The 27971-nt window shown below is 39.3% G+C and overlaps 1 protein-coding gene across 2 annotated transcripts in view; it reads left to right on the top strand.

Moving 5' to 3' along the window:
• Nucleotides 1-1935: 1935 nt before the first annotated feature.
• Nucleotides 1936-27971, top strand: part of ATP6V1H (ATPase H+ transporting V1 subunit H) — a 39380-nt gene continuing 13344 nt past the window's right edge. The window contains exons 1-12 of one of the 2 annotated variants that reach the window (XM_040550429.1): nucleotides 1936-2096; nucleotides 3007-3133; nucleotides 9242-9344; nucleotides 9789-9878; nucleotides 13136-13249; nucleotides 15216-15320; nucleotides 16225-16278; nucleotides 19018-19115; nucleotides 21370-21562; nucleotides 24401-24579; nucleotides 25354-25479; nucleotides 26967-27068. In XM_040550429.1, the coding sequence (XP_040406363.1) occupies nucleotides 3030-3133; nucleotides 9242-9344; nucleotides 9789-9878; nucleotides 13136-13249; nucleotides 15216-15320; nucleotides 16225-16278; nucleotides 19018-19115; nucleotides 21370-21562; nucleotides 24401-24579; nucleotides 25354-25479; nucleotides 26967-27068 (1268 nt within the window). In that variant the 5' untranslated portion in view covers nucleotides 1936-2096; nucleotides 3007-3029. The remainder of the gene's footprint in view (nucleotides 2097-3006; nucleotides 3134-9241; nucleotides 9345-9788; nucleotides 9879-13135; nucleotides 13250-15215; nucleotides 15321-16224; nucleotides 16279-19017; nucleotides 19116-21369; nucleotides 21563-24400; nucleotides 24580-25353; nucleotides 25480-26966; nucleotides 27069-27971) is intronic. The other variant, XM_040550430.1, reaches the window with a different exon arrangement.

Here is a 27971-nt window from a genome sequence, read left to right as displayed (position 1 = left end):
CCTTTACATGGTGTAGAAAAATATGTAACTTAAGTAAACTTTTATACAGGTATATTGAAGAACCATATGTTGTTTGCATTCTCTAATAGGGTGTGTTCAACTTGCATCGTATAAATGTCCTGTTTGCTGTTTATTATTTCTGGAAATGTCCTCTGGAACACCTGTTACAAAACTAATGTGATTAATTACTACTACAATTACTTCCCCTCTCTTTGCATTTCTCTTTCTGATAATTCAGTAGATGCATACTTCCAGCCATTACACCTCACTCCAAAGTTAGAGAAAAGCTATAGGAAAATATTTTTTACTGTAGCCTCTCAACAGCTTGTGAAATTAGTAATAAAGCTAGAATCTGCCATTTATGACAAAGTCAACATGACAAATCACATCCTTTCAAAGTTCCTTTCTATAGGAAAATGACCCTGTTGCTGTAGTATCAAAACTTTGACTGCAAATAGCAAATTACCTTCTTTTAGCCAGACTGAGTGGATGGTGCTAGACTCTTGTAGATGATGCAATTAGCAGAAAAATTCTCTGTTCTGAAAAGTACCAATGACGACCTAATATACAGTCCAAATAAGAGATCACATTGGGCACCAAATTGAAATAATTTTATTTTTCTTACATGAACACTATATACTACAAAGTACTGAAGCAATATTATTAGTAGGGACTAGAACTGAGAATCACAGTCCTATGTATACTTGTACTTCGATTCAGCCAGAGTGCTTTGTTACTTGTATTAGGTTAAGCCAGAAGTGTGCTTGGGAGGTGGTGGGAGATCTGGGGTTTGAACAGAAATATCATTCTGGATGACTGAGGAATTTTAAGGAAGGAAAGCCTGAAGTGCCTCCAGGTTAGATGAGGTAGTCTGTAGGGTCACTGTATAGGTCTTTCATGCCTTCACTCTGCAAGTCCCATTTTAAAAGCCTCAAGGCTTGTTCAGATTGTCTTGTAAATCCTTTGTGCTTTGGCTTGTTTATAAAATGAGTAGAGCCATATTTATCATCACTGGTAATGTGATTTGAAATGACTGTGGAAAATGTGAGCATGTTCATTCCGGGTGCCTGATGCCAGAACCAGAAAGAAGAGCAGAGTTAAACACAGCACAAAAAGGCAGAGCAGAAGCAGGAAATGCAGAATGCCATGAGGCAGAAATTACAAATACTCATAAAACAGGAACTGGTTGAAGTAAGGCCTAATTCTGTCTCTCAGCCCTCTCTACCAGAAGTGGAGATCGAGGCCCAGCTGCCCACTTTCTAGCTGGAGGAAAGAGTAAGCTTGCCCTATTGCAGTGTCGGGCTTAGAAAGGGAGAAAATGAAAAACGATGGGTATTTAAAAAAAAAAAAAAAAAAAGCAGGCTGCAGTGACTGTATAGTCAGTGTGTGGGATGGATGTTGGGTCAAGAAGATGACTCCCACTGCTTCACTGCAAGCCCAAGGGGGCATTGCACATCACCTGAAAGGGACGTATGGGGAGCTGGGGGTCGGCCTCTTCTCACAGGTAACTAGTGATAGGACTAGAGGGAATGGCCTCAAGTTGCTCCAGAGGAGGTTCAGGTTGGAAATGAGGAGACATTTCTTCTCAGAAAGAGCAGCCAGGCATCGGGACGGGTTGCCCAGGGAGGTGGTGGCATCACCCTCCCTGGGGGCGTTCAAGGAAGGGTTGGACGTGGTGCTTGGGAACATAGTTTAGTGGTGACATCGGTGGTAGGGGTACGGTTAGACCAGATGATCTCGGAGGTCTTCTCCAACCTTAATGATTCTGTGATTCTCCAACCTGCCCCCCGCAGGCCAACCCCCGCCCCGGACACCCCACAGAAGCGAGCCCTCGGCCCCGCCCCGCCTCCCTCAGCCCCTCCCGGGGGCGCTCCGCCTCCCCGCGCGGCCGGGAGGGGGCGGGGCCGCGCGCGAGCCGCCGCGGCTTGGGCCTCGGCGGCGGCCGTCGCGGCTCACGTGAGCGGCGTCACGTGAGGGCGGCGCCAGGCGAGCGGCGGCGGCGGAGCAGCGGCCGGAGGGCGCCTGCGGAGCGGGACGGGGCTGCCCGGCCTCCCGCGGCCTTCCCGGGCCTCGGCCCCCGGCCGCCCTCCCGACGGGTGAGTGAGCTGGGGGGGGGGCTCCGGGGCGCGGGGCGGGTGTCTGCCGGTTGGGGGGGGGGTTCAAGGGGAGTTCGGTTTCGGTGCTTTTTTTTTTTTTTTCTGTCTTTATTTTTCGCGTTTTGGTTAAAATGCTGTTTTTATTCAGTTGTACGAGGGAGCTGTGTCTGTTGGGGGTGGGGCAGCGCGTACCGGTTTGCTCCCGCTCCCTGCTGCGAAGGGAGCCCAGGAGGGCCAGAACCAGGCTGGGCCAGGAGGCTCCAGCCGGTTCAGGGCGTCAGAAACCGCTGCTGCGGCCGGCCCTGCAGTCAGCTCCTTGTTTTGGCATCAGAGTCAGCTGGGGATTAAATCACAACGGAAGGAGAAAGCAGAAGTGGTGAAGGTCACTCTTTTGGTCTATGTAGCAGGGCTCTTAATCTACATAACTGGTGGATTTATTTCTTTCTGAAACTGCAGTTCATGTGCTTGTATGCTTTTTTTATTTATCCTTTACAGTAGTAGACAACTACCTAAATCGGTCCTGAAGTATAGTTAGGAGGCAGGTATATGTGTGCGCAGGATTTTAAGCCTTGTTGTCAGTCCTGATTTGGAAGGAAAACAGTTTCTGCTATTTGCAAGGCTCCTTGAGCATTGTAGAAAGGTAGTGTCTATTGAAATCTTTTAGTTTGATTAACTGAGAGTTGATAAGATGGGAAGCTTAGAGTTTAGTGTGCAAGTATAGCACACCCTTGTCTGCTGTAGGGAAATCACACTTTAGGTGCTTTAAAAAACTTTGATTTCTCAGAAAGTACTAAAATCATTTTAGGGGATGGGACTACTGAAAAGAGATTTTCTTTTATTTTTTAGTTACTGACAAATGTTCTGCTCTTTAATACTTTAACAAACGGTTTCAAATCTTTTTTTTTCCTAGGTGCATTTTAAATATCAGTGAAGATGGATATCCGAGGTGCTGTAGATGCTGCTGTCCCAACGAATATCATTGCTGCCAAAGCTGCTGAAGTTCGGGCAAACAAAGTAAATTGGCAGTCTTATCTCCAGTAAGTAAAATATTGCCACAAATCTTTTTTTTTTTTTCTTTTTAGACTTCTTGGGGTTTTGGGTTGCACTGGAATATTGTTACAATGTGGAACAATCTGTCTTGATGTCATGCGAACGGTTGGAAAAAGTCTATATTAAATGCAAGTGGTTGGGGAATTTTTTCTTATTACAAGAAGGAACTCTACTTATGTGAATAGAAGACAGTAATAACAAATGTAACTTTGTGTAAATGCATGGTTAAAGAGTCTGTTTTTCTTATTAACAGTGAAGAACCTTTCTCAATTTTAGCTTTATCAGACAGGTACTGAAGTAAATCCAATTTACAGTAAGAGTTGTCTTATGTGTAGGTATAGTTTCTGTACTGGTAAAGTGCCTTTTGTGTAAACACAAGTTGTGCTAGCAAAACTGGTCCGGGAAAACAGACTGTACCTCAAATAAAGGACGAATTGTCCTGGACAGCAATTGAAACAGGTAAATGGAGAAGCAGACAATCTGGGGAGAGTTTCAGGTAGGATCAGAATTTACTGTAGAAGTAATAGCAATGGAATTGGTGGGAGAAATATCGTCTAAAGAGGATTCAGGGACAAGCTGAGGAAAATAAATTTGTGTATGAGGTAGGGAACAAGGAAAATAAATAGACATTTGCTAGTTCTTTCTGCTCTGTAATCTGAAGTAAAATGTGGAATGCCTGCATCCCTGCATTCCTCCCCCTGATCTATGAAGAATATCAGCAAAGTGTGAATTATTGTCTCTCGAATGTCCCCCTGTGCTAGCAAATTAGTTACAGAGGAACTAATGCTGAAGTAAAGTGGTACATGTCTTGGTGATTATAGAGCTACAAACCATGCTGATGGTGCTTTGTGTTTATAATTGCACCACTTTACAAAAGGTGAGTGTTTTTCCAGATGGCTGTGATATATATGTAAATATTTGCTAGACAGTAAAAAAAGGATTGCAAAACCGTACACATGGAAGCTGAGAAATGCTTACACAGTAGAAGCTCATGAATGACAACCTACTACACAGCACTGTGCTATGGAGCTCAGTCCTATTCCATTTGTTCAGTTGGAACTTTTTTTTCCTCTTTGTCTACCTGCATGGTAGACTGGATTAAAGAACTGATCTGTTGAAGAAACATCATTTTCTGGGTTATTTTTCAGATGGTTTCTGGTTCAGTTAGTGTGACATTACAGTGGCTGTGCAAAAGAGCAAGGTTGGAGTGGTAACTCGGGAGTGGCAGCTTTTGCTGCTACTGTATGCCTTGTTATCCATCTGATAGGAAACATGTTCTGGGGAAGCCTGTATGACTGTTTCAGTGCTGTTCTAGTTGGCAGTTGGCAGTAACTGGATAGGGAAGTACAGCTGTTCACTGCTGGTCTGTTGAGTATGCGGTAGTCTTCTCTGAGTCTCTAGTGGTTCAGGCTACTGGGCTGGTAAGGTTGAGCTGTTGCTTTTGTTGGTGTAGGGGATGGCTCTGTTCGGCAGAGGGCTATATTTTGAATATATAATGAAGTATTAATTGCTTGAGTGTGTTCCTTGTGGTCTACTATTTGTAACTCACCTTCGTTCTTGGGGTTCTTTCTCTGTGGAGATCGATAAGGATTGGGCAGTTTTGTTTTCGTCAGCAGCTTCCTCTATAACTTCTGACCAGTAGGCAGACTTGATGATTCTTTTCCAGATCCTAGGATTTGATTTTTTTCTGCTATGGAGCCTATGAAAGGAGAATGTGTCAGTTATTTCCCCTCTTGGGGTTACTCAGGTTTTGGAGACTACTGTAGTGTATCTGACTAATGTTTGTGACCATACTGTGAGACTGCTTGGTTCTCGGTGCCCTCTATATGTCAATGACAGTGTGTCCTGTTTATTATTGCTCTGAAATAAATGTAATCTTTGTGTTTTGTATTTACTGATAACAGGCTGTCTGACTAAGGTAGCTCCAAGGATGAACTCGAGTGGTGCCAGAGGGATCGCAGAGCATTGTGAGCTGTACTTCCTTGGCTGACGGGCTTGCTTATCATTACTTACTGGAAAATAACAGCAGAACTTTTGGGGTTTCTAAAGAAGAAAAGATTTCTGTTTTTGAATGTGTCCTTTCTACAACAGCCAAATTTGGTCATGATTATGTCTTTGAAGCTAGTGCTTTAAGGGATTTGTAGGAAAGTCAGCTACTGCAGCTGTATTGGCTGGCATTTCTAGAATGAAGCATGCTATATTACTGGCTGGAAACTGCTGGCTTCTGGTGACCTGTTAGAGGCAGGTCAGAGTGGTTTGTTCTGTCCTATAGAGTAGAAGGAAGCTGGTGTACTGATGATTTTGAAGGACAGTTCTCTTTGTTCTCTTCTGAGCTGCTGTTCTGGCAGTCTGTGCAGTTTGTGAGGTGAACTTCCGTGTAAAGCCTTCACCATGGATGGAGATTTACTGAAGTCTTCAGACATTTTTATATTAGAGGGAGGAATTTTGTCTGGTTTTCACATGTTAACACACCAACTCAAGCATGACATAATTTGTGTTCCTTAAAGATTAGATAGCATTTCTGTAGTTAGAGTTAAAAAAAAAAAAAATCACAAAAATTCTTGATTTAAGGATTTTTTTTAAAATCTAGTTGTGACAGTTGTATAAAGATGGTTTAAAGTCTGCACCATTCACAGCAGTGTAGGAGTCTGGGTCACAGAGGAAGGACTTCTGAAGTTCCTTTTTGCTCTCTCTGTTCCTCAGTGGAAAAATAAAATAGCTTATGAGCAGTTGGTCAGGCTGCAGTAGCCTGACTTCTGTAGAGTTAACTCAAGCTAAAGATTAACTGGCATATTGTTTATTTCATCTCTGAAGGTTGTAACTGTAAACTAAATGTCAAACTAACACAACTGCTGACTTTGATATTTTCTATGTATATTATTGGCATAAAAAAATGAAATATTTAAGTATGACAGCTGGACATGTCACCTGTGTTTTCCAGTGTTCACCATTCCAAAATTAGGCTCTGGATTTGTTTTTTTTTTGATACTGAAACTTACGGAAATAGCTGGAATTCAACACACAACAGAAGTTTCTGAGGGAGAAGAAACTAGCAAACCTTAAAACTGTAGAGTGTGAACTGTAGATCTAGTTACCTTTTGGAAGCTAAATGTAGTTGAGGCCATTAATTCTGTGCCAACTTTCCTGCCTTTGGATCTTGAAACTCCTAGTAATTTAGAAACGTTGGTGCTTTCTGTTAGTGGAAAAAATGGTATGCTACTGTTTTGTACTGTGCGCTCGCTTTCAGCGTTTGCATCAGGGTGTCAGAATGCCTTTGTAGGGTACCTTATCCTACAGGAAGGAAACTTAGTTTTGCTTTCTAAAGGTAGTAAGTGATTTTTTTGGAGAAGTGAACTCATCTTGGAAATTCCATTTTACTACATGGCAGGTTTTCTAGGTATACAGCATTTGACAGTACTTCATGTGTAATCAGCTGAGGTGCCTGGTGGCTGTTCTGTATTTGGCTTCCCACGTGTTTTCAAGTAACTCACAAGTGTTTGTGAATTCTGATTTTAAAATACCTGTTTTAGTTTCCTAGGGGTGGGAACTTTCTAAAGCAGTTTAAGTATTTTCTCAGACTTCAAAAGCAAATCTAGTCTTAGATAAGCTTCCTAGCTTGCAGTGTTTTTATTTCATTCGGTACTGTAGAGTATGTTCAGCTTGAATGTTAGCTGTCAAGCAATTGGATCAGGTAAATGTCCTTTAGGTATATATAAAGTACTGTAGATAGCTGATTAAAAGAAATCATGTCTTGGCATCATGGTAGGTAGCCCTAAATATGAGCTTCACACTTGCAGCAGATGGTACTTAGTGTTGTTTATTTCAAGGGGGGAAGAAGTCCACAATGATTTTGATTAAGTCATTCAGACAAAGAAAAGGAGGAACAGCAGTTGGAGAAAATGTATAATTAAAAAAAAAATCACAGGATTCTGAATCATTGTTGGAGACCAAGAGGTTTAAAAAATGGTGATCTCATATCCATGCTTTTTAAAATCTGACATGGCTGCAGTTAACAGTCCTGTAGCGAGTGCCCTCAAAGGCAGGACTTTGTGCTTCAAGCACAGAGCTTTAATAACAGGGTTACAGAACTCCTGATCCAAACCAGATGATATCCAGACAGCTGAAGCTCAGTCAGAATGACTGTTACCGATAGACAAAAGACTGTGCAGACATGTCCTGGAAAATAAAAGCAATGAAATCGAATGGTTGTTAGGAATTGGGATGGAGGGAAGCTTTGGTTACCTTGTTTGCTTAAAGGGGCTGGGAAATCTCACTTTTCCTTGAAAGTCAGCAAATGTTTTCTAATAGCCTGTCTGTAAACAGGCATTGCACTTCTTGGGCTGAGGCTTTTTTTCTATCATTAAAGCTGAAAATTAAGGGTTCACCTTAAGTCATCTTTGAAGTGCTTCCGAAGTGGCAGTATTCTTATAAACTCCTGTTTATCGCTGTCATCCAGGTATTCCTGACTCGGCCAGCATTGACTGAAACATGAGTGGCTGCTAGTCATGCGTCATTATGGGCAGTATTGTTAGCAAATGAATTGTCCTCTTTTTTCAGCAACTACCCAAAGTCTATTTTTAATAGGTGAGAAAGAAGACTACTCAATGTAAAAGGCATGTGGTGGCAGCATGGTCATTGTTGGCTAATTATTTGTTCTCTGTAACTAGCTCAATTTCAGTAGAAACTACTGTCAAGGACTGCCATGGGCTGTGTAGTCAGTCTTAATTGCCTTTTCTCAGCACATATGAAGATATTTCTTAAAAAAACCACCAGCTAGAATACAAGAATGGCACACAATGTACTGGATTGCTTATGTTTTTGCTTGAAAAGTAAATGTGAGAAAAGATGCCTCTAATGAGGCTATCCTGAGATATAACTGTTTAAGGAAGAATAGAAATGAGAACATGTTGTACATCTTACGTTTCTGTAGTTCATGAGTCCAGGTGAGACAATTACAGAAAACTTGCACTTTTATTTGGGGTTTACAAGGATTTTAATGGAACCTCTGTTCATGGAACATCGGGAAACTGACCCAGAACATGGAAAAGATGGGTTAAAAGAATCATGCTACGTAGATTTGAAAAGTGGAGGAGGCAATTGACTCAGTGGGTATGTTAAGAGGAGATGAATCTTGGAAACACTTAAATAGGGCAGTGTCTAATATTTTCATCCTCTGTGACTTTATTTTGATGATGATGTGAACAGTTTTCTTCTTTCCTGCAGCCCTCCTGATTTTAACTAGTAAAGCTAGTCACCTATAAGTCTTGGATTTTCAGGACTATCTGATTTAAAATTAGTTTTCTTATCCTAAGACTACCTGACTTACACTATTTTGACTTGTTCATTGTTGAATCCGTGATGGTAAGTTTTACATTGTGACAAAAATAAACAAACCCCAAGGATGTCCTGCCAGCTCCTCAGCTGAGTCAACAGCTTTCCGAAATAGCTCTGATGGTGGCAGTAACCCCTTGAATATTGCTTTTTGTTTTAGTTAAGGAAAAGACCAAATGGAGATCTGTTAGCTTGTAATTGTCCCACAGCAGTTTACTATCTCAAGTCCTCTTGCGATGTGTTTGGATGAGCTCGTGGGCATATCAGCTTTTAAATTATCAAGAAAAGCAGAAATGTCTTTATGAAAGCTAAAAACATATTGGGAATCAACCTCTCTATACTTCTGAAAATTCTCTTCAAGGCTTAGGACAAACTTAAAATAACAATTTTATTTTTCACCACTTACTTCAGGTTGGATTAGACTGTTACTCATAATTATGGCATAAAGTGCTAGCTGTGTGTATTTCAGTTCTTTCAACTACTTCCCACTGACCATCGTGTTCAGCCTCTGGAAGCTAAAGAATGATTTAGAGAATGCTGTTGAACAGAAGCAATGCACAGGGAAGCATTCAGAGTGATTGTTCTGTTACTAGAGTTTTAAACTCTGCATTGCAAGACTATCTGCAGAAAGGAGCTCTTTATGTTCTGCTGTGGGATATAGGATTGGTAAAAATGATTCTGTTGAGATACCAAGTTGAAGAAAGTAAGGTTTTTAATACTTTATCGTTTGTATGTTGCTAATGGTTTCATACTTTGCTTTTCAGAGGGCAGATGATTTCAGGTGAAGACTGTGAATTTATTCAAAGATTTGAACAGAAAAGAAATCCAGAAGAGAAACAAGAGCTGTTGCAAACTGAAGGCAACCAAGTAATTTTCCTTTCTTTTTAATGATATCTTTTCAGGGAAGGAGAATGGAAGGAAATTGTCATACCAACTCTATTTTAATGTTGATGATACAGTTAAGATGTTATGGAAGAAGTATAAAACTTGTATAAAAAATAACTTTTTGCTAAATATAGGATGGAGATTTTCCTAATCAGTCTTTCAAGAAAGCACCTTGCTGACTTTTGCTGGGGGAGTATTTATCTTGTTTGAAAGCCATAAAATGATTTGTAGAGGGTAATAATCTATGACAGAAAACTTTTCTTTGTTGTATAATGCCAAATGTATTCATCTCTTACTGCAATTGAATAAAATGTTGGGATGCTTAATGTGTAAAACTTAACTGCGAATTAATGAGGTTCTGTTTTGTATTATCAAAAGGAATGAACACAGTTGTTAATATTAATTTTAATGTCTTTTATTTTCTAGTGTGCTAAAACATTTATAAACTTGATGACTCACATCTCGAAGGAGCAGACGGTTCAGTACATTCTCACTATGGTTGATGATATGCTGCAAGTAGGTCAATAACCTCTTTTATTTTTAAGTCTTTAAAGGAATGTTTGTATGTTTACTTTGTCTAGTTCAAGTCTAGTGAATGTTAGTAGGTCTCGTTGTGCTTACGGGCTTTGACATTAGTACATGCCCTGTAGCTACAATATGCAGTGGGTGATACCATCTTCTGTGCTGTGCTTTACCCCACAGGTAAAGGCTCTCACTGGCCCACTCAAACAACTGCATTAGTTCTAGCTGGTTACAGAAAGTAGCTGGAAATAACCTCTTACTTGATTCTGTCATGTTCAGCTAGATGCAGATGCTTTCTTGACTTTATGGTCGTGCACTGATGTTTCTGTATTCAGGGCCTTACCATGTTAAAGCAGGGACATGGGCGACACTCTTAAAGTTAAATGACTTAAAGTTGTTCAGGCTTTAGGGTGGTAGAGCAGAAAAGAGGTGTCAGTGCACGTTTCTCTATGTACATTTGCTTTTGTTTGAATTTGGATGTCTTTTTCACTTCAGAAATTCTGCCTCAGTTTCTGAAAGGCTGTGCTGACTTTTGCAATGCTCTGTGACACTTCATTATTCAGACATGCCTTGCTGCTGGCAAAGAGGTCTTGTGTGCAGGTATCTGCTTCACATTCCCCTAGCGCTGCCTAGCCCTCCATGCTTCTGCTAGACAAGGCCGAAACAGGGCTTCTACTTTCTTTTGATCTTGTTCAGATAGTAAAATGCCGACAATGATACCTTATGGACCTTTTGTTGCACACTTCCAAGGTGCAAGGTTCTTGTTGGAGAGCAGGATATTTTTTGGCCACTAATTCTGTGATTGAATTTAGTGCAGGGCTCTGCAACTGGCAAGGACAGAAGAATCCACAGCAGTGGAAAGGAAGTCTCCTGTCTTCGCCTTAGTGGACTTAATTCAGTACATCCAAAACTTTAAGCAATAAATTGTTCATGGTGCCACTGATTCTCTCAGTGAAATTGTTTTGAGCAAGGATGCCTGCTGTATATTCATGAGATGAAGGAAGAATAACTGAAAGCCACCTTTACTGGCTGAAACTTCTAGAAGCTATCATAAGTAATAATATCCAGTTTTTGTCTGTGATAATGACCATCTGCGTCTCTTCTGTTGTCTTTCAATGCTTTTTTTGTGAGGTTGTAAAAAATCATGTCAACTGTGCTTTGAGTGGGCTAGAAGCCCAGCTGGCTGTCTAGGATTGTTCCAGCACTTCTACTCAGGGGTTTGGTTGTTGTTCTAAGGAGGATTTCTTTTGGAGGCTAATGTGGAAATTGCTTTCTGAGAACATCACCATTCTGTTTATGAAGATGGAAAGTGTTTGCATACTGGATCCCCAAGGAAACATTCATTTCTCTAATCATGTGCTAAATGCTTGGAACAATTTTTCTGAGTTAGTGACCCCATCACACTTGACAGTCTGTTCATTGTGAAATCTTTAAGAACCTGCAGAGTAGTTAGTGGAGGTAGCAGTACCACCCAAGTGAGCTTCATTTAGCATCTGGCATTTCTGAAAAAGGATAATTATTCAACTGTTGATGTGAATGTTTAGGATTTTCTTTTTATTGATCTATTCAGCTGCCTAGAAAGGTGCAGCACTATGTATTTCAGGGCCATCAGCTGTTCTCCAATCTTTCCTTCTGTCATTGTGCCTCACCTTAACAGCAAACGCCAGACTGATTTTCTGATTGACAGCGTGTTGAAGTCATTTCAGCTTTCCTGCTTCCAGACCCGTCTCCTTTGTAGTTATATTGTAAACATTGACCTTAGTTTTGCTCTTTTTAGCTAGACTTTGTGTAGCACCAGTATAGATGCTAACAGTGACTTGTTTGATCAAGCTGTCATTTTTCCTTAAACTAGTTATCACAGAGCTGAAGCTTTTCGTGAAGACTGTAAGTTCCTGAGATCTTAGTCTTTTCTTTTATTCCACAGTTTGAACAATAGAAATTGAGTTTTTGAGCTTTTTGATACATGCCATACAGAGTATTAAATGCTTGAACAGTGAATCACTGGAGGAGTTAGGAGTACCAGATAATTACTGACACCTGATCTTCCTCCCCAGGAAGTAAGCAAGGCAGAAATTTGCAGCCCAGTTGGTGCAGTAACATTGAAACTTTCAAGGAAGGGTTGGCTGCAACTATGATACTTGGTAAAATGCCGGTATTTGGATCTTGGATACATTCAGATCATCTTGTGTTTAATGGAACGTACTCCAATAAGTGGACTTGTCCAGCTGAATTTTCATCCACGGTATTATTAAAAGGGTGCTGTACGAGTGGTAGAAAGCCCTTCAGTTAGTGGAGTTTGAAAAATTAAGTTCATGGGATACTGCTCTCATGCAAGTTTCCTATTTACAGTGTCTTGAACAGTTTTGTCTTCCTTGATAGAAATTGTGTATTTGTTTGGAGTAGCTTGACTTCAAATGGGAGACGTCTCTTTATAATAAAAGCTTACAATCCACCGGGCTAGATAATTTATGGAAGTGCTGAGGAAACACGGGAATCCATGTGCTTCATTTTCTCTAAGAATATATTTCAGGCTCTTAGAGCTTCCCTCTCTTCAGGTTTGTGTGGCTGCTTCTCTGCTCTGCTTTAAGGTTATAGCTGCTTTGTGCAGTGGTTATTAGGTAAAATGCTAGAAACACCTGTGCATGGTGCCCTAGTTCAGATACTTGTGATATCCTGGGGTTCAGTGTAGAAGCTCTGCAGAGCAGACTTGAGGTGGCTCTGTCCTCTTGGTGCTCAGGCTGCCCAAGGTGAACCAGCTGCAGCTTTGGAAGAGCTCGCTTCCCATTGAGAGAACGGAGAGGCAGGGCTAGCTTGCGCTTCTGGTTTTGTTCATAGAATGCACAGCCAGACTCAACAAAGGGGATTAGTGTGGAAATGACAGTATGTGAAAGACTTCCTGGATTTTATTCAAGCGTAATGAAAAATGGTATCATTTAACTAGTCTCTCATTCTGGTCGATCAAAAGGATATATCCATTTTTACTGTAACAGGTGTTGGAGCACTGAGATACTGTTAGGGTTTCAAAGTTTAATTCCACCCTCCTCAAATCTCCAGCTTCAATGTCAGCATGCTGAAATGGACCGTATCTGCAAGTAACTGTCGAACTGAAAAATTTCCAGGGACTGTTACAATCCCGGATACACTCTGATAAAGTGTATTAACATATCAACATAATGGTGAGCAAAAGTACCTGTCTTCTATTGAATGCTCTTACAAGTCTCTGATCTTCTCCCCTCTCCCTATTTATACAGGAGAATCATCAGCGTGTTTGTATCTTCTTTGATTATGCAAAACGTGGTAAAAACACTGCATGGTCCTACTTTCTGCCGATGTTGAATCGACAAGATCTTTTCACTGTGCATATGGTAAGCTTCAAATGAATCCATCTCTGAAGATGGAGAAAAATGCTGTTTATTTTCCTTTTGGAGATTTTGGAGTCTGCAAATTCATCTCCTGCCTGGACTTCAAAGTTTTCTAGTTGGAGTCTAGATGAGTCATTCTTAATATAAGCTGGACTTAACCACTTTTTAGAAGGAAAAGCTGTGTTGTTTGTTGATGTTTGGGTTTTTGGGGAGACTAGAGTAGATTTTAAGGACTCAGAAAAGAAAGGATTTTAGAGTTAGGCACAGTAAGGCATAACTAGAAAAGTAACTTTTGTAACAGCTTCCAGTCAATGCTCGTCATCTTATATGAACATTAGAATTTAAGGTCTAATCCTGTGACAGGAAATCTTGCTGAACATTACTCTCTCAAATTATTATAACGCTGCTTGAAGTCTGTTTAAAATGGTTTGTAAGCATACTAGGGAGAAAACAGCAGCTGCTGTTGTAGTGGGTTTACCCTGGATGGCAGGAAAAAAGCCCCCACCCAGTTGCTTGTCCAGTCCCCCACAGTGGGATGGGAGAGGGAATTGGAATGGTGAAAGTGAGAGAACTCATGATTTGAGAGTAGGCAGTTTAGTAAGTGAAGGAGGCTTGGGGTGGTGGTGGTAGGGTAGCAACAAACAAAAATGGGGAAAAAAGGTGCCAAAAAACAAAATAACAAATGCTGCAAAAGCAGTCACTCACCACCAGCAGACTGATGTTCAGCCAGTCACTGAGCTACTTTGGGAACTGCCTCACTCCTCCTCAGCTTTCTTGCTGAGCGTGATGTTTTATAGAATCACAGAATGGTTTGGGTTGGAAGGGACCTTAAAGATCACCTAGTTCCACCCCCCTGCTTCAGGCAGGGACACTTCCCAATAGACCAGGTTGCTCAAAGCCCCATCCAACCTGGCCTTGAACACTTAACTCAGAACATATCCGTTAGAGTTCAGGTCAGCTGTCCTGGCTGTGTCCCTTCCCAGCCTCTGGCCCCTCTGCCCAGCCTACTTGCTGGGAATGCCAAGTGAGAAACAGAGGCATCCTTGGTGTTGTGCAAGCACTGTTTGGCAACGCCTAAAACACTGGTGTGTTATCAACTCTGTTTTGGTCACCATCCTAAAACAGGGCACCATATGGGCTGCTGTGAAGAAAACTAAGTCCATTGCAGTACAGTGGAAAGGCGCCTGCAATAGTCTTCCCACTGCATCATGGAGCTGTATGCAGGCAAACTAACACCTGCTTCAGTAATTTTTTGTTTAAACTGCTTCTTTATGTATAAGCTGGCTCAAGTATTTCTGCACGTATGCTGCAGGCTGTAGCATATAGTTACTTTGAAAATAATTCGAAAAGGCTGGCATAGAAATGCACTCCTCTGATTTGTTGTGTGTAGTCTTATGCTGTAAGTTTAATGAAAACTTTTAGTCTGGCACCATTTTTATGTTTAAATTTCATTCTTAAATTCTACCTTTCCTTTTGGTTTTCTGCTTTTCTTTTTCTAGGTTGGAACCTTTTTCCATCTTGAAAATGACTTGCCCAACTTAAGTACAAAATACATGGTTGCAAACTATTAAATTTGTGTTGACATTTGCATTAATCGCTTAAAGTAAGCGTACTCATGTATGTCTTAGATCATTAAGTGTCTTACTGCTGGTGAATTTCTGACTTCAGTAGAATCCTACAGCCATAGCCCATTGATAGGCCCATTCTGAGTTCTTCTTTGGGGCTTTGTGAACTTCAGCAGCTACAGCTATCTGATAACCTTGTGAAAATGCACCAGTTACTAGGAAGTAGAAGCAAAAGAAAGCTGAAGAAACCAAATTACTAGGCACAGAGATAGAAACCTATCCGTTTTCCATGTAAGGGGCCATCCTTTACCTAAACTTGGTTTCTGGAGCTGGTAGGACTGTCCTCTAACACTGAAGACTGAAACTGTTAGATTTGAAAATCCATTCATTCCTTTCTCTTTCAGGCTGCAAGAATTATTGCCAAACTGGCTGCTTGGGGGAGAGAACTTATGGAAGGCAGTGACTTGAATTACTATTTCAACTGGATTAAAACTCAGCTCAGTTCACAGGTAAAAAGCTACTTCTGTTTAAACTTCACAGTGACTTTAAATTTAGAAGTTTGAATTAAAAATTAAAAAATAAGGCTTTTTGCTTTTTCTGTTGGTTACCTTTCATTGTCTACTGGGCACTAAGAAAACGTGAGGGTTTTCTGTCTCCCTGCATTGTTTTGCTTCTCATAGCTTGTTTCTAGGAGGAAAAATCCCATGGCAACAGGATTTGAACATGAAAACTTTTTTCCAGTTTACTATAGTATGTCTTTTTGTAGTTGCCACTTGAAACTAAATAAATCCTGATCTATTTGGACAGAACTTGTATGGCATTACCTCAGTATGAACTGCTTCCTGCTGGCATGTCCTTCAGATATGAATCTTTCTCCTTTGCCTTCTGTTTTGAGATTTGCCCACTTCTTCCCCTCAGTCCTTACCAAAACCTAGTGATCGGTCGTGCTCTAAGGTAGTGCCGAAACAAAGTAGATTACAGAGAAACATAATTCAGTATGTTTAGTAACAGTGTATTTTTGCATAGGTTTCCTAAGTGTAGGCTTATTAAGAATTCTGTGCTTTTCTCTGGAAGAAGAATCTTAGTTAGAATTTCTTTCAGAAAGATTCAAGAGAAGAGCTTTTGAATCCTAAGATAAAGGTGGATAAAAGTCTTAAATCTATGCTTAAGATAAAAAAAGGGAAAAAAAAATGAAACTCTGGTATGCCACGGTAAGCTACAAGCATATTCCTCTAGACATGATGGTGTGCGTGTGAAAGAAATACAATATATCATTCTAACATATTAAGCCAAAAAAGTATCTAATAAATTAACTTTTTATAACTAGAGGGATGGGAAGGTTGAGGTGGTGTTGGGAACAACCTTTCTGTAAGCATGAAGGACAGCTCTGATTTTACACTTTTTTTTTCCTAGAAGTTACGTGGTACAGGTGGTTCTGTGGAAGCAGGAGCAGTCTCCACAAGTGATGTGAGTGTTTCTTTAAAGCTTGTCAATCTGCTGTTTAAGGCAGGTCATACCCGCTCCTTGGATTAAGGTGCGGAAGTGTTCTGGTATCAATAATAGAAAATGCTTCAAATGGAACTGTACAACAGCAGAGTGCCAGGTGATGGCGCCAAGAAACAAAAGTATTTTTAAAATCACTGGTTTCACAGAAAATGCTGGCAGTGGAAGTATGTATTTCCAAAGTTGGATTGGGTTGTGAAAACCGTAGATGTATCTGGCATCCTTATTGTTAAAACTTGAAGAAATGGTGCGCAAATTCGTTTAATATTTGAACAATACTGTCTCCTTAGCACCAAGCTGTCTGACTAGTAGAAGACAAAGTATGAAGCTTCTGGGTCTTGTAATGTGCAGAACAGCATCAGCTGTTAAAGCAAACGTTGTCTCCACAAACTTCTGTAGCACGAAATTACAAGAGTGCTTTTGAAGCTATAAACTGTTCATATTTGAAGAGCCTGAATTCAGAGGAAAGTGGATTGTCCTTTTCTCATTGGTATTCATATATATTGAATTTCTTGTAGCTATAATGGGTATTGGGCTCCGAGATGAATCTAGGCAGTATAGCAAATGCAAGTGATGATAACACTTGATTTTCATCTTTGTTGTCATGCAGTGAGGCAGTTTATTTTGCCTTTTGAATGTGGAGTGGAATTCAGTGTGGTTTCTATTCCTCTTGCAACCTGAAAGTGTTTGTAGTCTTTCAGAAGATTTAAATGTGAGCCTGGAATTTGTTTCTTTTCTAAAAGCAGTCATAGCTGTAAAGCATTAGCTTCCTGTAGAGAAAAGCCTCTTAAATTACCACCTGACCAGGATTTAAAATAGTAAAGATGAAAGACTGCTATGTATGGCCATGGGTAGGGGGGAAATTACAGTCTGGGAGCGGTAGTTGAAGTATTTCAGTGTTTTGTGTTTAGGTCAGTGTCCCATACTGTTAGGTTTTGTTAGACTCTGTCATATGGCCATAGGACAGTGAATAGTTCTGTTGCACGCCATGCCCCTTGTTACAGAGGTGTTAAGCTATTCCAGTTTGGTTAGAAATATGTGTTCATTGTGCTGTAGCACTGCATGGATGTACCACTGCAGGGTCCCAAAGCAGCAGAACTGATGGTACAAATACGTTCTAGGATAATTAAGTTGGGCATGTTTGGTGTTGACTTTGTTTCTGATTTCAGATCTTGCTTGTGTTGGGTTTCCAAGCAGGTCCTAACTAATTTATATCAGAGTAAATTAACGATGCAATTGTAACATTTTTAGATTGGGATTGATGTCTGGGACATAGAAAATTTCAGTTGTAATAATGTTGGAAGAGAATGATTTTACAATAGTTGCTTTAAGAAGTTCAGGAGTACACAGGTTGGTGATGCAGATAAATTAATACATTATTTGGGGCAGGAGTGTTTGTGTGTTTATACTATTTAATTTGCATGGAAGTCTGAGAGCAAATAGCTACCCAATAAAATAAATGTTTGATTTGGATCTAGGTGTTTTGGACTCACTTTTCATAAAAAGGTCTCAAAAATAAGGATGAATTCATTCTGTGACCCTCATCAGACATTGTTCTGTTTGTCTTTTATCTTATTTTCGTATGGGCTGGCCTAATTTATTTTTTCCAGTAAATGTTTGAAAGGTTTGACCTTGTGTTATGCGACTGATCTACCATGAGACTTTCAAGACACTTAATAAAGAAAAAGGCTTATAGGAAAAAATATTTTATCTGCAGCATGTCTGAGTGTTAGTGAAGATAATACCAGAATCTGAGCACGAAGGGAGAATAAAATGCCACTTTTGTAATACATTGGGATCTTTCTTTTTACTGACCAAAAAACATTTTTGAATTTCAGCTGATCTTGTTACTACATGAAAAATATGTACATTTAGAGTTAGAAAGCTGTCTAATGATTAAGTCTGTGACAGTTCATAAAGGAATCTGGATGAAAATGGAATTCAGTGATGCATCTCACAGCATTTTTCTGAAGTGAAAGTTTTACCCGTTTTTCTTTTCTTGACGCAGTGTTATGTGCTAAGACTTCAATGAATATAGAAAAAATTAAAACGCAGGCTAAAGTTTGAGGATGGTTTTGTGTACTCATCTTCCTAATGTTATCTTTTTTGTGTAAATGCACATCTCATTATGGTGAGCATGGTCCTTTGTGGCACGTGCATAGGAAAACGTAAAACTGTAATGGCATTGCTGCTGTTCTGAGTCGAGAGTGGAAATGGGAAGAAACCGAGCTCAGTTCCTTTGACTACAAAAGCCTCCAGCAGACTTAACCAGGCTCTATAAAAGTTTGCTGATTTATTTTCTGGTATGCTCTATAGAGTAGTAATTGATTCAGTTGATCAAATGGCTCTGGCACTATAATCAAACAGAAGGTAGCCTTCATACGTGCTAAAAGAAGGCATGTTCAAATGAGCTATGAAAATCTACTGCTGGAATGGTAAAATGGCATTGCTTGCCTAACACTTCTTTCCTATTCAAAATGCTTCTGTTTGTATTTTACTTCCCGCCTTTCCTTCTCTTGTGCTTTTTTTGTTTAAATGCAGGCTTGGAAAGCATTGTAAGGGTGAGCCTTTTTTAACTCAGAAGTGTTGCTGAAGAAATGTGTATTGAAGTATGCCAGTAAAGCCCAGTTTGGAAAACTGAGCTTTAGCACTTGCCCACCTAACTCTTCTTGTAATAAGTGATGTGTTCTTCTTTTCACCCAGAGCTCCCAGTACGTGCAGTGTGTTGCTGGATGCCTGCAGCTGATGCTAAGGGTCAACGAATATCGCTTTGCATGGGTAGAAGCAGATGGGGTAAACTGGTGAGCATTTTTTTTTACTTTATATGGATATACTTGACCTTACAATAGCATTTTCCCGAATGACTACTTTGGGAATAGAATTCTCTTGCAAAAGACAGCTTCTCTGTTGGAGTACAAAATGTATTTGTTTTCAAAAACTCATACAGTCAAACAGACAAATGAAACTGCAGATGTGGGTACCAATGTGAGGTCTTAATGCTGCTTTACTCTTCATGGAGTATACATAAATATCTGAAGGGTAATAGACCTGCTGTCTGCCTTCAACTGAAGATGCTTTGATTTTTTTTTTCACTTGTTACAACAAAAACTGAAGAAATGAATTTCTGCGAATTATTATTATCGTCTTTGTTTGGAATTATTTAATTTCAGTATGTTAGTGAAAGGAGAAACTAAGAAATATGTTCTAGAGCTAAGATCCTGTTTTTTTAATTTATTTTACATATGGCTTCAAATAGATCTTAGTTCAAATTCACTTCATAAATAGCTTTGCATGAGGCTAGGATGGTGTCAGTCATCTTTAAAAATTATAAATAACTTTTCTGTCTTGTATGTCTGTTTGTGACAGTGGCTATACAGTTTTAAGAGAAATAACATTGTACCCGGAGCTGGAGAAAAGTCAAAGTGGTCAGTGAAATTATTTTGGGAAGTCATTGGTGGTATGAAATTTGACAAGAGTGAAAGCTGGGTTCTGCACCTTGGATGGAGTAATGCCTGACGCAGCTACAGGATGGGAAACATGTGGCTGGGGAGTAGCCCTGTGGAGGGGGACCTGGTGTGCTGGTCAACAGCAGGCTCAACGTGAGCCAGCAGTGTGCTTTAGCAGCCAGGAAGAAGGCAAACCTCATTTTGGGATGCATTAAGTACAGAATGGCCACCCAGTCAGAAAGGCAATTCTTCCGCTTTGTTTAGTGTTGATGCAGCCTCCCCTTGAATATTGTGTGCAGTCCTGGGCTCCACAATATAAAGGGATGTTCAGGTACTTGAAGCATCCAGAGGTGGGCAACAAAGCTGGTAAAAGGGATGGTAAAGGGCGTGTCCTGTTTGGAGGGGCTGGGGATGCTTGGATTGTCCTGTCCAGAGAAAAGGAGGACTAGAGGTCACCCCGCTGCTCCCTGCAGCTCCCTGAGGAGGGGAAGCAGAGGGAGGTGTCGGCCTCTGCTCCCTGGGAACTGATAACAGGATGTGTGGGAACGGCACAGAGCTGTGCCGGGGAGGGTCCGACTGGACGTTAGAAAAAATGTCTTTATCGTGAGAGTGGTCAAACACTGGAAGGGGCTTCCTAGTGAGGAGGTGGATGCCTCATGCCTGTCAGTGTTCAAGAGGCATTTGGTTAATGCCCTTAATAATATGTTTTAACTTTAGGTTATGTCTGAAGAGGTCAGGCAGATGAACTAGATAATTCTTGTAGGTCCCTTTCGACTGAGCTATTCTAATTTTAAAATGAAAGGTCAAAAGATGCTTATGTGTGTCAAGATGATGCTACTGAAACAAATTTTTTCACTAAGGAAGCTGATACAATAAACTATTGAGGTGTTACAGTAAGTCTACATTTCAAACTTGTTTGTTTCACATTTGATAAGTTTTGAAAGTAATTTTTAATTGGGTTAGCTTTTATTTGGAATGCACTTGTAAATTGGTTTTTAAATTTTCAAAAGTTCAGCTGAACGAACCTGTATAACTCTTTCTCAGAGGTCTTGTGATATCATTTCTTCTCTGATTGTTCTCTGTATGTGTGTCCTGTCCAAGATGTGTTACACCTATAAACTTTTTTCCGAAAACCCACATGTTAACTAGTGATTACTTACAATTCAGACATTACATGGAGAAGTAGAATTATAGGAACAAATTCAATCCTTGTAGATTTTTGTTCTGCCTTTCTATTCTCATTTCCTAACTGAAAAAACACCTGTGTTTCTCCTGGAATGACATATGATGTTCTAAACTTGCCACTGGAAAAAGAATCTCGGTAAACTTGAAGGTGGATACAGTACCACAGTAGTTCAAATTGGAAAAGCTTCTTTATGGCTGCATGGCTGAGGAGGAAATATATTTATTTTTAAAAGATGGCTCTCTGAACAAGCTGCTCGTGCAATGATAAATACTGGTGCAGGATACTGTGGACTGGGTTGCATACTCATCTCAGCAGCTCTTTCCAATAAGTTCCTGTTAGACATTTATTTTCATGTTTCTGTGCAGAACAATACAACGTATGCAGTTAATTAAAAATCAAATTACACTTCTGTTAATTTTTCAGTATCATGGGAGTCTTGAGCAACAAATGTGGGTTCCAGCTCCAGTATCAGATGATTTTCTGCGTGTGGCTGTTGGCATTCAGCCCTCAAATGTGTGAATATCTCCGTCGGTATAATATTGTTCCAGTGCTGTCGGATATTCTTCAGGAGTCAGTCAAAGAGAAAGTGACTAGAATCATCCTTGCAGCATTTCGGGTAAGTGTCTTTTGACTGCAGTCTCACTGTTCTCTCAGGTGAGCAGATGTTAGATGCTGCTGATGCACAGCTGTTTCCATTAGGCATTAGGTATCCTGGAATGGAAGCTTAATTGTCCCTTTTTTTGTGTGTGAGCTGAGTTTTGCCGCAGGTAATAGACATGCTACTGCAGGTAATATCTATTGTTCAGCCTCTTAAAATGAGGTTGGTAAAAATTTTCTTAGTGAAGGCTACTTGAGTTCAAGATACTTTTTTCTGCTGGTCCTAGTCTAAAAGACTGGAGTTTATTAATATCTGATACGCTTCTGCCTTATGAAGCAATTAAAATTAATTAAAATGTTTTAATATATTTTAATCAGGTATCTCTGACTTGAATTCTATCTCCTAGTCCAAAAATCTTGTCTTGGTTACTCTGTCAAGATGAATGAGGATTTGTTGAAGACAAATTTGGATGAGTAGAGGGTAGTTGTTGCTTACTGACTTGCTGATCAGCTGTAACTAGCTGTGTGAAGGTGCTTAATCTGTGACTTAGATGGTCTCTCTAACCAAAAGCATCTGTCACTTTGAAAAACTGGATAAGGCAGATTATAAGAACATGATTTTTACCCTATTAAAGGAGGTCAGCGATGTGAGGTATCCAGTAGGACTATTCTTACTGTATTCATCTCTTTAGATGTTCTAGTGTGCTTTAGGGCCTTGATGCTAGGATTAAGCAGGGAGCTACAGCAAGACAACTTAAAAAAAAAAAAAAAAAAAAGTTGAGGGACTCAGCAGCTCATTTTCAACTTCTTCCAATTCTTGGAGTCGTAAACAGGAGAAAAAAACTTCTAGTTCTTAGGGTTAGTGTGTCTTTGCAAGACAAAAATCAAGACAAGCTTTTTTAATAAATAAAGGCTGAGGAAGAATAAGATGGTTCTGTTACGGGCTTCAGGGAAACTTGGCTGTTTTCTTTTTCCCAACATTGAAGATAAGTGGTGGCGTGAGAATGAGGTTTTAAACTGGCAGCCAGGAAATATAGATTAGAAATTGGACATCAGAGCTGTGAATTCTGAAGCAAAGTTAAAATAGGTAGTGGAGGCAAAATAGACCTTTCTCTGTGTGACAAGTTGCAGTATTAGTTTTGGGGGTTGTGGGTGTGATCTGTATAAAGAAGTAGGCTTGATAATTCTCCAAATCATGCCTGCTGTCTGTACTTTACTGAAGGCGTGGCGTGAGGCTTAATGACTTGCATATATTTTCTTTACTGTCTGACTTCTAATTTGTTCTGGTTTACCTCTTTGGTTGGTTAGTTATATGAAGTATGTAATTGTTTTTTTCTGTAAAGCAACTGTCTATGTTACATCAATTACTTTCTCTATTTACCTATTAAAATGTTTCCCTCATTTTTTTATTTCTTTGATTTCATTGCATTTATGCCCCTCTTGTAGCTGTGACTCATTTTGTACCGTAAAACTTATCAGTGAAGAGTTCAGTGATCCATTCTACTTAGTCATATGTTTGTATTTTCCTAATACATCCTTTCAATTTCACTATAAAAAGCTTGAATACCTCTCTTTGGTATGAGTTATGTAATAGTATTTGGAGTAGGTGTCTATATATCTCTTTGAAAACCTTATATACCTGCTCCTTAAAAGACACATTTTAAGTTCAAGATCCATGATTTGTTCTTTTGTTAGCACTTACAACTCAAAGTAGGTAATTTAGCATTACTTTGCGTAAATTACCTTCTCTTGCTGAAATAGAAATGCATCTTTTTCCACACATTAATGGCCACATACAATTAACTTTAAAAGCAGTAATATGACTTACTTTCAATAGGCAAATTTTAGTAGTTCTTTGCAGTGTAGTACCTTACCAATAACCTAAGTATAGGGGTTCTGTGATATAACAAGAGTGATGCAGTCTAATTCCTTCTGTGTGATTGCATAGCTTATTTCTAGTAGGTGTTACGGCTTATTTATGTGGACGCATGTTCTGTCTGCTAAGGACAGCACCTTTTACATGGAATTTATCTTTTATTAGAAAGTGTAGGTAGCTCTGAACAATGTAATTTGAAGCTGATTGAGTAGAAATGTAATGAATAAATGACAGTGGAACTTGACTATTACATTCTGTGCTTCTAATTCCAGTCTTACCAATAAGCATCTCTTTGAATAAAAATACCTAGTCGGAATGTTCCCAATATCAAAAGAAGCTGATCTAATCCAGATGCTAGCTTTTTAGATAGAAAGATGACTTTTTTTTTAAAGGCTTTTCTGCTCTGTACTGGTGTTGCACCAAAAGCTAAAATTATAATTCCAGATAAAATCAATTGTTTATGGCAGAAGCTCTGGGATTTGGGGTACTTAAGTGTGCCCTTTTTCTTTGAATAGTCTTTCTAGTCAGCCCTACTTAACATGGAAAATGATAAAAACAGGTGAATTAATGCTTTCTTAAGGTAGCATACCATCTAGGAGGAAAAGGGTCTGAGTGACCCAAGCTTGAATGCAGTGGTACTTGTGCTTTTCATCTTGCATGATTGCATTACGATTACCTTGCAAGCTAGAGCCCAGTCTTTTTGTTTGAAATTCTTCTTGGTCTGCCACAGTGACACACATGAATACTCCTCCTGTGTAGCAAGGTCAGCCCATGGCAGTTGACACCGCTAAATGTAGGTGTAAAGTAGCTATTGTTTGGTCAAGTCGTACTTCTTTGGAGACATTATGTCAGGAATGGCTCAATTCTGCCTAATGGTCACTTATTTTAATAAATCGTTCCAATAAGAATTTCTCAATGATGCTAGTCTGTCAAAACAGTCTGTCCTTAAAAACCAAAAAAACCACCTTTTATTTTCTCTAGAATTTGCTAGAGAAATCGACTGAGAGAGAAACTCGCCAAGAGTATGCTCTTGCCATGATTCAGTGTAAAGTCTTAAAACAGCTAGAGAATTTGGATCAGCAGAAATACGATGACGAAGACATAAGTGAAGATATCAAGTTTCTACTGGACAAGCTTGGTGAGAGTGTGCAAGACCTTAGGTATGTTTTAAGTATGAACTTCTCAAAAAGTGTAATTACATGGATGTTGGTAAAACTTTTTTCTGTAAAGCTGTGTAATATATGGAATTATGATACTTAAATGATAGCTGATACAGAATGTACAGAGATGCTGGTTATATATAAAAGTTTCCTATTCAAAGTGAATGTATGCTGGCTGAATAGAAAATAAATCTTCACTTCTGGATATATTATCTTCATAACTGATAATTATGTGAAAACAACTTCAGAAGGGAGTTTATAGGAGTTCAAGTCTAAGCTAAAGACTAATTAGCATACATCTTGCTGTCCAGGTTAACTCAAGTTTTTGCTAGTGCTTACCTAGTTCTCGCTTTTGTGTGTAAACTGAACTGCATTGTAGTTGCCATCAGAAGTTTCTTTCTATGAAAGACAGGCACCAGGATCCTTGATTAGGGAAGTTAAAACCTAGAAACCATGCAAAACAGCTGACAAATTCCCAAAAACACATAGGGTTGTGTGTTTTTTTCTTCAGGATTCCTGTTTTGGAGTGGATGGAGGGATTATGTTTTGAAGATATTTTTCTCTTACCTTTCATGCCTTTTTGTATTTTTCAGCTGAACTCTGAGACAGAGAGCAGTTCTCATGTGCTGCTGAGAGCAGTCTTGCGATTGTGTTAAATGTATCATAACAAATGGTGCTCCAACTCTGTCTTGCTAGGCACAGGCTTTGGCGTATGGTTCAGACTCCATTTGTGGAAACATAGCCAGTATTTCATTCCGGTCTCTTGTTCTGCAGTTCCTTCGATGAGTACAGTTCTGAGCTCAAGTCGGGAAGGCTGGAGTGGAGTCCTGTACACAAGTCTGAGAAGTTTTGGCGGGAGAACGCTGTAAGATTAAATGAGAAGAACTATGAACTACTCAAGTAGGTTTTCAAGTCTTGAATCATAATTCTTTAATATTTTCAGTATTGAGGTGAGCCTGTATTTAATACTTTATTTCAATGTGAACATGTAGAATGAGAGCAAGTCAGATCATCTTGCTGTTGTTAGAATGGATGGCCCTTACTAAGTACTTCTTTATTTTTTACTTTCTTTTTCAAAAGCTGAATTGTTTATTTGCTTTTACTGGTCAGAATGTATTGATGATAGAGGGAATATCTCTAGCTTAATCTAGCTGCAGATGTGTACAGTTGAATCTTTTATTGCTTTCATTTGAAAAACATCTATACTAATTGACATATGGTAAAAACATTTTTAATTACGTTTATCTTAATTTTGTGTTGTGTCTTGTCATTGTTCTGAGCAACGAGCTTTTTTCTTCAGTAGTTGGGGGTTGAAAGTGGTCCTATTTCATGTAAAAACAAAGTTACTGAGATATATCCAGTCTGTTTTTACTTGGGACAAAGTTTGGTGTAAGTTTGTTAGATGAAGTGAAGCTGAAGCTTAAGTTTATTGTTCTTATTGGGGTCAAGGACTTATTTGCTGACTTCTGGAAGTATGCACTCAAAAGATGTCTGGGTTTTAATCTGCTGTGAGAGGTGTTAGTTGTCTACGTTGTCATCAACTGATAGTATGTGGCGATCTCTCTGGTATTCACTAATAAGTGCAAGACCTAACAGCAAGCAGGAGGTCAAGTGAAATATGCGTGATGTTGGAAGATAGTGAACATACTGAGCTTGAACTTCGGGTGCATTTCAGTTTGCACTGAGGCTTCATCAAGCCCAGTCTGATAAGTTACTTTGAGGGCACTTTCTTAGATGTTTAGTATTACAGACAAAAAATTTAGCTGCTGCCAACTGCAACGTATATAATGCTGAGACTTAGTATTTCCTGTAGTAACTGCAATACTTCTCTCTGTTCTTCTCTCCAGATTTTGGGATGGTTTAGTTAGATGTATTGTGCTTGTGTTAACATAAAGACAGTGATCTACAATTTAAAAAAAAAAAGAAAACTGAAAAACAACAGCAAAAACAAACAACAATAACACAAGAAATGTGGAGAGATTCTTGTATCTAAGAATCTCTCATGTTGTAAGGCAAACAATCCTCCTTTTACTACGAGCCCCATCATTTTATTTTCCCTTACCTGCCATCTTACTCTTTTTCTAACTCTTAATAAACTTACTGTTGAACTTACTGTTCTTTTTGCCTTCCACCATGACTGACTTCTTAAGCAAGTGATGCTGGACTTTTTTGAAATTTAGTAAATGCTTTTAATAATTCTGTTAATGCAGGCCAGGTCTCTATTGTTTTAAATGCAACTACATATTTGAAGAAAGTTCTGCTTTACTGTTTGTGTGACTAGTAGTGTCATTTTTGTTTGCCAGCTTTATTATTTAATCAGTTTGGCGGGGGGAGGGGGGGGGAGCCACAAAAAAATCAAAACAAACTGGGACTTGTTTGTTTCCTAGAATCCTGACAAAACTTCTGGAGGTTTCTGATGATCCACAAGTGCTGGCTGTAGCTGCTCATGATGTGGGGGAATATGTGCGACACTATCCCCGTGGGAAACGGTAAGAAAAATGCCGATATGCTTAACACTTGGCTACTGTATACTTTACCTGATTTTTTTTCTAATTTATATTAAAATATGCTACATAGGGATTGCATGGGATGACTTAAGTGTAATTCATTGGGAAGGTGTTACAGATAGGTTCCCTCCACTGTTAAGGGATGCTAAAATATATGAAGTCGAAGACCTAGTTTGTGTTTTCCTATGTCTAAAGCAACCTTGAATAAGTTTTTCAGACTAAAGCAGCAGATGCGCATGGGAAGAAATTAGAATAGCTATTTAATCATCATAGTTTTTTTGCCCTCGGTAACTGTTGGACTATAAATATTGCACTTAGAATAATGATGGGTTATTTCCACAAGGATTAAGTCTATTTTGTGACTTAAAACCATCAAAAAGATTTTTGTCACAAACAATTGGCATTGTAACTTCAGTGGTGTTAGCACAGACTCAGTTGCCATGTTATTTTTACCGTGTCTTCGTTTGCCTATACAAATAAAAAATTTTAATTGAAAATGTTGATGTATTTAAACCTGAATTCTAGTCAAAATATACAGACACTACTGTATTTGCTTTGCTTTATTTTAAAACTCTGTGAGCAAAGAAATTACTTGCTGAATAATTGCATCTCTAAAGAAAAGAGACTACTGAAGCAGAAAGTGACCTTTCAGTTTTGTAGAAATCATGCTCATCAGTCACCAAGGGGACGTGTGACTTAATTTCTGTAGCAATGAAGCTGTCAGGTTTTGGTTTCTGCATAGGATTTAACAGGGAAGATGGCATGGTTTTCTAGGCATGTTGGAAATGGCATGAACATTTCTTGTGTAGACTGCTATCTTGACATTAGCAGAATCATGAAGACCAGACTGCAGCTTGATGCCATACGCTTGAAAGACTTGCTCAA

Source organism: Cygnus olor, chromosome 2, assembly GCF_009769625.2.
Source record: "Cygnus olor isolate bCygOlo1 chromosome 2, bCygOlo1.pri.v2, whole genome shotgun sequence".
Classification (NCBI taxonomy): domain Eukaryota; kingdom Metazoa; phylum Chordata; class Aves; order Anseriformes; family Anatidae; genus Cygnus; species Cygnus olor.
Note: the sequence above shows the minus strand (reverse complement) of the source record. Positions and strands in the feature narration are given on the sequence as shown.